The following is a 13,242-nucleotide window of genomic DNA, read 5'->3' as shown; positions in this document are numbered from 1 at the left end:
CTTACGTCGTCGCTAGTCGGCTTTTCCCGGCGTATAGTTAAAGCAGCTATTTTGTGGCCTATATTTAGACTTGCCATGTTAAAGTATGGCCGTCGTTCCCGCATCTAATTTAAATTTTTTTTTTTTTTGCGTAAGTCGTCCCTGAATAGGAAAGGACGTAACTCACGTCGACGTTCAAAAAATCACGTCGGTGCGACGTCATTTCGCGCAAAGCACGGCGGGAAATTTCAAAACGGAGCATGCGCAGTTCAAGCGGCGCAGGGACGCGCTTCATTTAAATGAATCACGCCCCCTACCCGCCCAATTTCAAATACGCCGCCAGAAAAACACTACGCCGCCGTATCTTACGGCGCGAAATCGCTGTGGATTCGAAATTCCGCCAGGTAAGATACGGCGGCGTAGCGTATCACTGATACGCTGCGCCAGGGCAAATGTATCTGAATCTGGCCCAATGTTTTTATATATTTTTGTGGGATATTTATTATAGCAAAAAGTAAAAAATATTGCTTTTTTTTCAAAATTGTCGATCTCCTTTTGTTTATAAAAAATAAAAACCTATTTGTGGAGAAAAAAGGACGTAAATTTTGTTTGGGAGCCACGTCGCACGATAGGGGCTCTGGTCAGGGGTAAATTCTTCCGGGGGTGAAGTGGTTAAAAATCAACTCAACCCGACAATGGCAACAATGCATTTACATAATATTGTTATGACATCAGAAGTATTGGGGGAGATGAAATAGTCAGACATTGTGTAACCACTTTCAACATCTGATCTGCATGCGTATGAAGTCATGTCGCCTGTAATCTGCTCTGGGTTCATTAGCTGCCATGTTTACACAATGATGAAAATACATTGGTAATATGTTCTGAAGAAACACCACTTTCTCCAGACACATTACACTCCATTCACTAAGATGGATGAGTTATTTCAACTCCCTTCGGTATTTTATCTCATAATCATTTTCTCCTAAAAATGTTCCATTGACAAACACAATTATGACACAGCAAGCATGTAAATGTATCAAAGGAACATACAATATTATAAAGCTTATGTAAACCCAAGCAATGAACTCTATTTGCTCCCTTTTGGTCTGTTAAGTGTGCCATTGAAAGAATTTTGTTATATCCCGAAGATGTTGATCCTGCCAGAACATACACAGTGAGCTCATAACTCTCTGTGCACCCTGCTTCTGGTGCACTGAAATCCCAAGCAGTTTTACCAGTCCTCCCAGCAATCTTCTAAGGACTGCAGAACACGTCCCCCCCCCCCCCCATGTTATACAGATGGGGGGTGCAGATTTGGTGTCTAATTCAGTAAAGCAGCCTAGGGTGGCAGTACTGCTCCTCCATAGATTCAGTACAGTGAGTGAGCGTTGCCACACTAGGACAGGAAGAGCGTTTACTGGCAGATTACCAGATGAAAATAATGGAAGGAATGTCTGTCCAAAAATTAATGCAGACACAAAGGCCCGGATTCACAAAGCACTTACGCCGACGTATAACAAGTTACGCCGACGTAAGTGCAAATGTGCGCCGTCGTATCTGTGCGCAAGACCCACAAACAGAGATGCGCCTAAAACCAGGCTACACCCCGCCGACATATCTTGCTTACGCCGGCGTAGAGTGGGCGCACATTTAGGCTGGGAGCATGGTGCCGCTCCCTTTGAGAAGTCATTCAAACATGCAAATGAGGGAAATACGGCGTTTGTTCCGACGTGGTTGTGAGCATGCGCAGGGGGATGCGTCCACGTCACGGCGCATGCGCAGTTCGTTAAACGTACTTGTCTGGCGCTCGGACCATCGTTTGCATGGGGTCACGCCTCATTTGCATGGGTTTGCATGGGTCAAGCCCACTTCCACCTACGCCGGCCTGCGCCTTCGAAAACCTACATCACGCCGACGCAGCGTTGGGAGCACTGGCTTTCTGAATTCCATGCTTGCCTCTCTGCGCTGCGTTGGCGTAGCGTACATTGGTGTGAATTGATTGTGAATCTGGGCCCAAATCTCTAACGACTACTAAGCTGCAATATATTAGATTTTATTTCTTAACCACTTAAAGACCCGCGTATTGTAAATGTACGTCCTCTTTTTAAATATGGATATCTCAGTAACGGCAGCAGCCGCTGCCACAACTGAGGTATCCATATTTTCTGTGGGCGGCCGTGTAAACGATAATGGCGGTCTCCGCGGCGGATTCGCCGCGACATGGCCGTTAACGGTGGCGGGAGAGAGCCCCCCCTCCCACTGCTTTTCCGCGCCCTCCGCCGCTTACCGTAGCCGTCGGTAGCGGCGGAGGAGATCGGATGCTGCCGCCTGGAGAGCGAGGACTTGAGTGAGGGCAAGATGGCCCCCACCCGTCCTCATAGCTCTGCTGGGCGGAAGTGACGTCAAAACGTCAGTCCCGCCCAGCCTCTTAAAGAGACAATTTTTTTGTTGTCATTTTTTTAAATGACAAATTTTCCTCTTTTTTTTTTTTTTCTTGCATTTAAGTCTAATTATGAGATCTGAGGTCTTTTTGACCCCAGATCTCATATTTAAGAGGACCTGTCATGCTTTTTTCTATTACAAGGGATGTTTACATTCCTTGTAATAGAAATAAAAGTGATCATTTTTTTTTTTTTATTTCAGTGTAAAAAATAATAAAATAAATAAAAATAAATAAGAAAACCAAGCGCCCCGTCCCGACGAGCTCGCGCGCAGAAGCGAACGCATACGCGAGTAGCGCCCGCATATGAAAACGGTGTTCAAATCACACAAGTGAGGTATCGCCGCGATCGTTAGAGCGAGAGCAATAATTATAGCCCTAGAGCTACTCTGTAGCTCAAAAAATGCAACTTATAGAATTTTTAAAACATCGCCAATCGAGATTTTTAAGGGTAAAAGTTTGACGCCATGCCACGAGCGGGCGCAATTTTAAAGCGTGACATGTTGGGTATCATTTTACTCGGCGTAACATTATCTTTCACAATATATAAAAAAATTGGGCCAAATTTATTGTTGTCTTATTTTTTAATTAAAAAAAGTGATTTTTTTTCCAAAAAAAGTGCGCTTGTAAGACCGCTGCGCAAATACGGTGTGACAAAAAGTATTGCGATGACCACTATTTTATTCTCTAGGGTGTTAGAAAAAAAATATATATAATGTTTGGGGGTTTTAAGTAATTTTCTAGCAGAAAAAACTGTTTTAGTCTTGCAAACACTACATCTGAAAAACACCTAAGGTCTTTAAGTGGTTAAAAGAAAAGTCTTTTTTTTTTCTAGATTCATAATTACCTAGGTGGATGCAGCATCGGCCCGATGCTGCATCTGTCCCTGCTGCCTCTTTACTGAGAATTGAGCGATCGAACACCGCCGAAGGCTCGGTTTTCACAGCTGCCTGAGCAGAGAGCTCGGTCCACACTCACTGGACTGCTGAGCTGTGGAGGGGCGGAGGGGCGGAGAGCATCCGTCTCAGGCTCTTAGCGGCTCGCTGAGAGGCTGAGACGGGTATCAGTCTAGGCACCTGGCCGGATCCAGACTTCCACTGTCGGGATGACGCAGTGCCTGGACTGATTCCTGTAACGTCTGCAGAGAGCTGATTCCAGCCCACTTTCTGTTGAAAACGGGTCACAGGAGTGCAAAACGAATTGCTGGACTTCTCCTTTAAGTTTATATACACTTTAATTCATACTTTATCATAATTCTCTAATGAGTTAAACTGTTTTTTTTCTGCATGGTTCTGAGCTGGGAAGTATAGCGTTTTGCACATATTATTCGTTTAAAGGATTATCCTATTTAGATGGCCATAGCCTACCTGTGAGAGTGGAGGCCTCCAGCCTGCTGAACAAGGTCTTCCTTTTCGTTGCTCCAGCAAAGCTTTGCGTTTGTTCTCATTGTTATCTACATTCTGCCTTCTTCTTGGAAGGGTTACATAACCTAATAAAAAAAAAATCAGGAAGAAATAAAGCGTTATCTCTGGCATTCAGCTTTAACTCCTCAAATGAAAAAAGATCAAAGACATGAACACCCAGAAAAACCGACCCCTTGGAATGAAACTGCCCATAGTGGTCTAATGCAAAGAATAACCCGAGTATATATACCCTGTATAAGTGCTGGTTAGAACTCGGTGCTCTGATGAGCTAGATATAAGTTTACAATGTGAAACAACATAAAACTGTATGATACCGTATAAAACAATTTGACAGATGAAGCCTATCTAAGCTAGATGATGCGGGTAGCCTGGAGTGCTATACAACACACTACTAATTTAACTCTGAAAGTGCTGCTTCATTCCAGCATGGGTGTGCTGTGTGGCTGTAGGAGACAAAAAGAGGAGAGGGGGAGAATAGCGCAACAACCATAGTGTAGCATGTAAAGTCTAATTTAAATAAAAAATATAAAAAAGCGGGGGAGAGAAGTGCAATATGTGTAGCATGTAAAGTATAATTCTAATAGAAAATATAAAAAAGCACTCACAAAGTTAAAATGGAGCTCAGCATTATAGTCGGGTAGCCTCTAGAACAGAGATATCACTGGAGAGCTAAAGCTACGGATGGAACTCAGGGCCCAGGATTTGAAGTCATCTTATGTTGTGGGAGAATGCTGGAGCTGTTGACACTCCAGTGACAGTGGTTCCCTGCTTCCATTCCATCTCTGCTCCCAAGCCGTGGCCAAGGCAAGACATCCGTTGCCTGTCTAATCTCTGTCCTGGAGGCTACCTGACCGGCTGCTGATGCTGAGCTCCATTTTATCTTTGTAAGTGCGTTTTATTTTTTTAATTAAAATTGCACTTTACATGCTACACATATTGCGCTTCTCTCCCCCTCCCATTTTTTTTGTCTTTTTAACTCCTCAATGACTCCCAAGAAAGGATGCGGATGGCAGTGGGATCATCAGCTAATGATGGTGGTGGCGATGGGGGAAATTAAAATGATGGTGAAGAGGAGGGTGGGAACTGTGGAGAGGTTATGCATATGGATGGAAGTCAAGGGACTGTTTAGACCAGGGGTGCCCAACCTTTTGAAGGCTGAGGGCCACTGAAGCGACTTAGTAACCAGTTGTGGGCCACAATGAGCGGAGTGGGCAGATGACAGGTCTGTGTCCAGTCCTGCATATGCAACACAGACACGACCCAATCTACTCTATGGGCCCTCTGATCCAATCAGATGGAAGGGGAGGGATCCACTTCAGTTTTTTTTAACAGATCAGATTGGATGTGAGCAGGTGTAAACGGACAAAAGTATTTACATCTGCCGCTCCATAGAGGTGAATGGAGGGTCTGATTGGGTTGGACCAATCGGTTGAAAGGGGCCTAAGGCTGCTTTTACACTGATGGTCTGCAGTCTTCCCACAATGTGGGTGCGGTGCAGTATACCTGAGGTTTTCCTGGCGGTTAGCTGCACTTTGCCATAGACGTCTATTATATCCTGCATGTGTCGTGCACTTTCTGAAAAGCCGATAGCTTCCTCTACTGCCGACTTTATTCACAACACTGATGCTCTGGGATGGCAGGTTGGCAACCTGCAACCTGGGCTTGCCAACCAGCCATCCCAGAGCAGGAGGTTGCGGGTCACATCAGAGGGCTCCACAGGCCACATGTGGCCCCCGGGCCACTGGTTGGGCACCCCTGGTTTAGACAGTGGAAAAAAGATTGGGCAGGACCATATTGTGGTGGTAAAAAGAGATAGGAACCACACTGAACACTTAAAAGAATGAAATGAGCAAGTGAGAAGGACAACCAAGAGAACAGTACAGAAAGGGAGTTTGTAAGTGGAGTATTAGAATTAAACTGGTGCTGGGTTAAGACGAGAGGGGGAAAAAAAGAGTTGTTTGGGGTGATCTGGGGCTGTGAGGGAAGTTGGCACAGCAGTCTTGTACTTGCCTGTCTTCACCGAGATTGTGTCACTGCCATTGTTTACCATTCACGGAAAGCTTAACGCTGGTCATAGATGGATCAAAATTCGACTGGGTAACAGGAACTGAGCAAATTTGATCCACCTATGGCCATTCTTGCTCAACAGAAGTCGATCTACTGGGACTGTTGGTAAACTTTTCTTTGATCAGCGGCTGCAGCGCTAATCAGAGTATTCTCTCGACTATCAGAACAAAATGTCACAGTGGGAGGATTACTCCATCCATCTTGCTTGTGTGGATGGGGGAATCTGTTTATTTTTTTCTTTTCAAACAGCCCTGGCTGATGAAAAAAAAAATCAAATCATCTATGGCCAACCTAAGTGATGGAGACTTACTGCCGAATTGTATTTTTTGACTTGAGAGTTAAGCCGGCCATTGACAGACTGAAATTCAGCCAGTTCAGCAGGAACTGGGAACATTTTGATCCATCTATGGGCAGACTGGTTGTACTGAAGTCAATCCATCAATTGGTTTCCGTACACCCAGGCTGTTTGTTTTTTATGTGATAGCTGGTGGCAGTGAACATTGTATTCTGCTGGTGGGGAAGTCTCTCTACGCTCCCCGCCGGCAGAACACAATAGCACTGCGGGAGGGATTCCCTCATCAAAACTGACTGTGTTGATGGGGGAATCAAGCAATTTAATTTCCTTCAACCTGTAATTGAGAAAAGGACAATTGCATATACTTTGGCCAGCCTTAGGGTGCTTACAGACACAAGAATACATTCCACTGATCTGGCAGGGTACTGCTGGGTTGGGCAATGATCTTACTGAGTCATCTCCAGGCAGTTAAGGTGAGAGTCCATCAAGGGGTTAAGCTTTACCTCAATGGTCACCATTGATTGCCACCAAGATAGCCCAATGCCACACAACTGTATGTATACTCCCTACTCCAGTGATGGTGAACCTTGGTACCCCAGATGTTTTGGAACTACATTTCCCATGATGCTCGACTACACTGCAGGGTGCATGAGCATCATGGGAAATGTAGTTCCAAAACATCTGGGGTGCCAAGGTTCACCATCACTGCCCTACTCTATAGAAACAAACCTATATAAGCATTTTGTATAAATGATTGCTAAAGTAGCCAGATGATGCATACATAGTTGTCACTAGCTGAAATATATAGTTTAGTATTCTTATGGCATAATGGTACATATTAAATCATAGATCCTCATATGAATAATTTTTTACCCAATCAGGAATACTTCACATTTAGGTGCTAATGCCCAAATGCTAGTTCATACTATTATCCCAAATCTTTAAATATTTTGTCAAAACATGGCATTATAATGTTGAAAATCCTACCATTAACAAAAGGAGAGGAGAAGCCATTTGCTCTAGAAAATGTTTTCCAGTTATTCAGTGTTGCTCCATCAATGACAACATGGGACAGGTTAGGTCGTGTCTGCAAATTAGAAGGTAGATCACCGGGATGGAAATCGCCTAGAACAACATTAAAAGGGGTCTGTTGTAAAAATGAGCTAAACAAAAAAAAAAGGGAAATGTATGTTATGTGATAGACCAAAACAAAGTGGCACATAATTGTGAAGTGGAAGGAAAATGATAAAATGGTTTTATTTATTTTTTACAAATAAATATCTGAAAAGTGTGGCATGCATTTGTATTCAGCCCCCTTTACTCTGATACCCCTAACTAAAGCTAGTGGAACTAATTGCCTTCAGAAGCCACCTAATTAGTAAATAGAGTCCACCTGACGAGCTATAGAGCCTGACGAAGATGCACGCATGCTTCGAACGCGCGCACCTCCCCGTGACGCACATCTGGAAGTGACGTTGCACTGCTGTGCTCCACGGAGCGCTGTCCTTCTTCCTCCCCAGCATCGGAGGTTCACCATCCCGCTATTGCGGTAGATGGTAGAGTGGCCAACATCAGGACACCTTCTTCCTCCTCAGCATCAGAGGTCTACCTTCCCGCTGCTGCGGTATTAGTGTGGTCTACACTGGGATGTCCATTCCACATCTCCAGGACCAGCGGAGCACCTGCACCCCAGATGTCCCAATGGATGACACAACTTACAGATAAGCCCATGTTTTATATCACTTTGTGAGTGACACCTTTATAAGAATTGTCTGTTTTTACCTATTAAAAACGTGATTACTACGCTTAGAGGGCGCTGCTTTTTGTCTCCTTGTGTCTTAATGTACACTACTGCAGTCGCTCCGACTACAAAAAAGGTTCCTGTACTACTTTGATCCGACTTGTAGGCGACTTGTAGGCAAATTGTACCCATTGATTTTAATGGAAGTCGCCTCAGAAGTCGGATCACTGTCTTAACTGAAGCAACAATACAGGAAGAGAACATACATTTCTCAGGCAAACCCCTCCCTCCCACAGAGCTGATTGTTGTTTGATTGGCCACTGGAAAGCCTCCTGTCCTGGAGGCGACTTGAAGTTGCCTTGTACTTTTATGGAGGTGACTTGAAGTTGCCTTGTAAGTTGCCTGATGATTCATACTCAAGTCGTGTCCAAGTTGCCTCCCAAAGTCGTGCTGGAAGTTGTGTTGCCCCTGTGTGAATGGGCTATTAAAATGCTATATATCCAAGATGGTGCTGCTATAAGACCAAATACAGTACAAATCAGAATATAGGGGGATTATCCCCCTGCTCAATACCTCTCATTAGTGGCCACCAGTGCATAGGAGGAATCCCTTCAGTTCTCCCTTATAGAGGAGTTTATCTCCCATGGTCGAGACACAGGTTCTTTCATTCTATTAACAGGGCAGGACCCACTAATTTGGGGTACTTTGTTGCAGTAAGTGGGCTTAGCACTATATGACCATATAGTGTGACCAAACCCCCGTATTTTTTAATATGTTCAGGTGTATTTAACTAGCCTTGCAGGATAAATGTGATTTTTGCATGTGTGGGTTTTAATCTGTTTTGTAGGTTATAGAAAAATACCCCAAACTTTAGTCGTTTTACAAGCACACAGACCAACTTACCAGCAGTAGAATTTTTATGAGATAAGGCACTTCGTACTCCTTTCCACAAAAGAGCAATTTCCTCATCGGTGGGTGTATGGTCTAGACGCAGTCCATTCTCTCCATATACAGGCTTCCGTTTGGCAGAAACGGGTAAACTTTCTTGTAAAGCCGACACCCGATCACTGTTCAAAGTAAGGAGAGATTTTGTGGCATTCTCAGCATCGGGAGAGCCAAGTTGTTGTGCAGCAATCAAATTACCCAAAGAACGAGATATTGTTTTAGAAGGCATTGCATCTCTTGTCAAACCATGACTGGGTGATTGTACAACATTGTTCAAATGATTAACCTGAGAAATGTTCGCAGGCTGACCCTTGGTTTCTGTGATGGCCTCACCAATAGTATTGTCCATGGCATGCCTGGGTGGAGGACGAGGAACCATCGCCTTTCCCTGAGTCTTTGCAATTTTACTTGCTTCCGTAGCTGATTGAGGGCGTATAATGACACCCCTCCTATTCCGGTACGCAACCACAGACTGACTTTTAGCTGATTTTGGGCGCTTTGCTATCCTTGTCTTTGCCTTCGGTGGTGTTCTAATGGCATAGGTATGGCCTACAGAGTTAATTTCCTCTCCTTTATTTGCCATCCATGCCTGCTTGGTGAAATGGTAACCCGTAGAAAAAACAGAGCTAGGAGTCCCGGTAGAAGGACCTACTTGGTCAGTTATGGAAACAGTAGGTACAAGAACATGTTCCATAAACTTTCCAGAAGCAGGGGGCTCCAATTGAGACTTCAGGTTAGCTTCCAAATTCCTAATTGTTCCTGGCGCCTCTTTGTTATCCATTATTTTGTCCTTTTCATCTAGCCATCTTAATTTTTTATTTTTATTTTTTTCCTTTTCCTTAGCCAGTTCCACGCTGTCCCTAAGGCCATCTGAGCTTTTCTCCCCTAGCTGAAACATTTTTTCAATACCCAGAGTCCTATTATAACCCTTTTCATACTTTGATACTTTCTTTAATATACTTTTTAACAATCTGTGTCCTTCTTTTCCAGTTCTTGCTTTGATATAAAACGTATTCAAAACATCATCAGGATCATCTTGGGAATGACCACTTTTTCGATCTTCCTTTTCTTCTTGCATAACACCAGATTTGATATTAGAAACGAGATTGGGTGAGGAGAGGTATGCCCGCAACGGGGTGCTCTGGCTGCTGCCTTCTATAGGTTTATTCAGGTCACTTTTCACTCTATAAAACTGTGAATTATATGAACTAGCTGTGGCATCAGAAACAGAATTCGTTAAATGAATTTCATGTGTATGTTTACTTTGTTTTAAATCAGAGTTGGGTTGGCAGTTACTGGCAGAACTTCCAGATAATGGAACGACTATTGGCGTTGCCAAGGGTTGAGTCATTATGGGCTTTATTGATAAGCCATGGCATTGCACCATGTCTTTGTTATTTTGTAGCATCAAGGCTTGTGTGGTTTCTCTTGGGGTTGGGTCGGGAGTGGCCCAAGCTTTGCTTGGCCTAACCACAACAGTTGAACTTTCTCTATAACCCATGTCAGGATAACCTGTCTTTTCCTCTGCAGTGGGCATTTCTGAGAAGTGATTTATGTCTCGTGTCGGGGAGAAGGAACCGTAGGAGGATCCATTGTGTGATGTAGGATCTATCACTGCTTGCTTAGCAGCAGATCTGTGCCACTCTTCAACTTTCATAGATACGTTTTGTTCTCTTAATATATCCGGTACGACCTGATTAGGTTCAGGAGAACTTTTTCCACTGTTTAACCCACTATTGCTCCGATTGGTGTAGTGATTTCCACTGTTCACCGTGGAAGAGATTTCTAACAACGCTCTGTGCAAAGTATCAATTGGAAGCTCTTGCACTGTATCATTTTCCTCGTTTGTGTTCAGGCCTTCTTCTAGACTGTCCAAACTTGACAAACTCTCCGAATGTGCTAGCTGTTCCACTTCCTGATGGAAATCCTGAAAAAGAAATAAAGGTTTACAATGAGTATGACCTTTAATGATTACCTTCAGTATTTATTTTTTTGTAAATCTCCTTTAACCACTTAAGCCCCGGACCATTTTGTTGCTAAATGACCAGGCAACTTTTTGCGATTCGGCACTGTGTCACTTTAACTGACAATTGCGCAGTCGTGCGATGTGACTCCAAAACAAAATTGACGTCCTTTTTTTCGTTATCAACAAACATACAGCGACAATTTTGAAAAAAATGCAATATTTTTTACTTTTTCCTATAATAAATATCCCCAAAAAATATATAAAAAAACATTGGGTCAGATTCTTGTAGAATCTGCGGCGGCGTAGCGTAAGCCATTTACACTACGCCGCCGCAAATTACTGGAGCAAGTGCCGTATTCTCCAATCACTTGCTCCGTAATTTGCGTCGGCGTAGTGTAATTGGCCTGGCGTAAGGCCGCGTAATTCAAAGGGGGCGGCTTGTATTTAAATTAAGCGCACCCCCACGCCGATCGAACTGCGCATGCGCCGGGCGGAAAAATAGCCCAGTGCGCATGCTCCAGCTCACGACGGAAAACGTCAATGACGCCGACGTGAGCGTCATTGACGTAAAGTCGTATTTGCGAACGACTTACGAAAACGACGGAAAAAGCCGACGCTGACCCGACGCCATACTTAACATGGCATACGACGGACCTACGTAAACTTGCCCCTCATTATAGCAGGGGCAAGTTTACGCTTACGGAAACGTTGTAAAATTACTGCGTCGTCCGCGCGTATGTTCGGGAATCTCGCGTAACTAGCTAATTTGCATTGACGACGGGGAAAACGACGATGCGACACCTAGCGGGAGGAAAAAAAATTGCATTTAAGAGCCTTACGCCTGTCAGATCTAATGGGTATCTATGCGTAACTGATTCTAAGAATCAGTCGCATAGATACACTGGGCCAGATTAGGACTTACGACGGCGCAAATGGCGTTGCGTCGTCGTAACGCCTTTGAGAACCTGGCCCATTTTTTTTTCTCAGTTTAGGCCGTCACGTATTTTTCTACATATTTTTGGTTAAAAAAATCGCAATAAGCGTTTATTGATTGGTTTGCGCAAAAGTTATAGCATCTACAAAATAGGGGATAGTTTTATAGCATTTTTATTGATATTTTTTTTTTTACTAGTAATGGCGGCGATCAGCAATTTTTATCTTGACTGCGACATTATGGCGGACACATCGGACACTTTTGACACATTTTTGGAACCATTGTCATTTTTACAGCGATCAGTGCTATAAAAATGCACTGATACTGTGAAAATGATACTGCAGTGAAAGGGTTAACCACTAGGTGGTGCTGTAGGGGTTAAGTCAGTACTAGGGAGTGATTCTTACTGTCAGGGGACGAGACTTGCTGTGACACATCACTGATCGCTGTTCCCGATGACAGGGAACACAATCAGTGACAGTGTCCCTAGGCAGAACGGGGAGATGTGTTTAGTGAGTGAGTAACTTGTATAGCGCAACAAATGCGAACTTAATCGCCTAACATCTCCCCGTTCTATCTCTCCGTGAGACGATCGCGGGTATGCCCGCGGCGATCAAGTCCGCAGAATCCGCGGTCGGGCTCATGGAAATCGCGGCAGGCGCGTGTCCACAATAACCGCTTCTTAAAGGGGACGTATATATATGTCCTTCTGCCTGCTTGTGCCATTCTGCAGACGTATATCTGTGTGCATCGGGCGGCAAGCGGTTAATTGACCAACATATCTATTAAAAAATTGCAACAAAACATGCCAAGGTGTGTAAAGGCTCATACACACGATCAGACGTTTTGACAACAAATGTCCGACGGACGTGTTTTAGCGGACAATCTGACCGTGTGTACGCTCCATTGCACAAACTTTTTCGCTTTTTCATCAGACAAATGTTTGCTGTGAGAACAGACAAACTTTCCGGCAACAAATGTCCTACGTCGGCTAATCCGATCGTGTGTACACAAGTCCATTGGACTAAAGTCCAAAGTACAAACACCCATGCTCAGAACCAATGCTAAAGATCAGACAACAATACCAGAAGTTGCCCACAGGGTCGCGGTAAAGAGCTGAAAAACCACGTGACTTGGTCAAAGTTAGCTGAAAAAGTCCTGCCGTGTGTATGCAGAACAAGTTCACGGCCAACACCCATTCAGATGAAAATCCACGGAAAAGTCTGATCGTGTGTATGAGGCTTTACACTAACCAGAATGTTCACAGAAACCGTTAAACGTTCCTGTGGAGCATATTGCTCCAGCAGATGACTTGTTAGGCAAAATGCAACAAAATCAGATATTAGTTTCAGGAACACAGGAAAGGAAGTCAGCTGTGTCTTGGAGAATACTTCTCTCAACAATACCATTTTAAGGTGATTCTAAAAGGTAACATTTATTTATTTATT

At 44.0% G+C, this 13,242-nt stretch overlaps 1 protein-coding gene across 1 annotated transcript in view; it reads right to left on the bottom strand.

Moving 5' to 3' along the window:
- CEP126 (centrosomal protein 126) overlaps window positions 1-13,242 on the bottom strand; it is a 137,056-nt gene that overhangs the window by 13,237 nt on the left and 110,577 nt on the right. Inside the window, exons 6-8 of the mRNA XM_040340194.1 lie at window positions 8,853-10,821; window positions 7,196-7,333; window positions 3,790-3,911 (exon numbers count right to left, since the gene is read on the bottom strand). Of these exons, the coding sequence (XP_040196128.1) occupies window positions 3,790-3,911; window positions 7,196-7,333; window positions 8,853-10,821 (2,229 nt within the window). The remainder of the gene's footprint in view (window positions 1-3,789; window positions 3,912-7,195; window positions 7,334-8,852; window positions 10,822-13,242) is intronic.

This window comes from Rana temporaria, chromosome 2 (genome assembly GCF_905171775.1).
Source record: "Rana temporaria chromosome 2, aRanTem1.1, whole genome shotgun sequence".
In the NCBI taxonomy this organism is placed as follows: domain Eukaryota; kingdom Metazoa; phylum Chordata; class Amphibia; order Anura; family Ranidae; genus Rana; species Rana temporaria.
The sequence above is the reverse complement of the archived record's forward strand: the minus strand, read 5'-3'. Positions and strand labels throughout refer to the sequence as shown.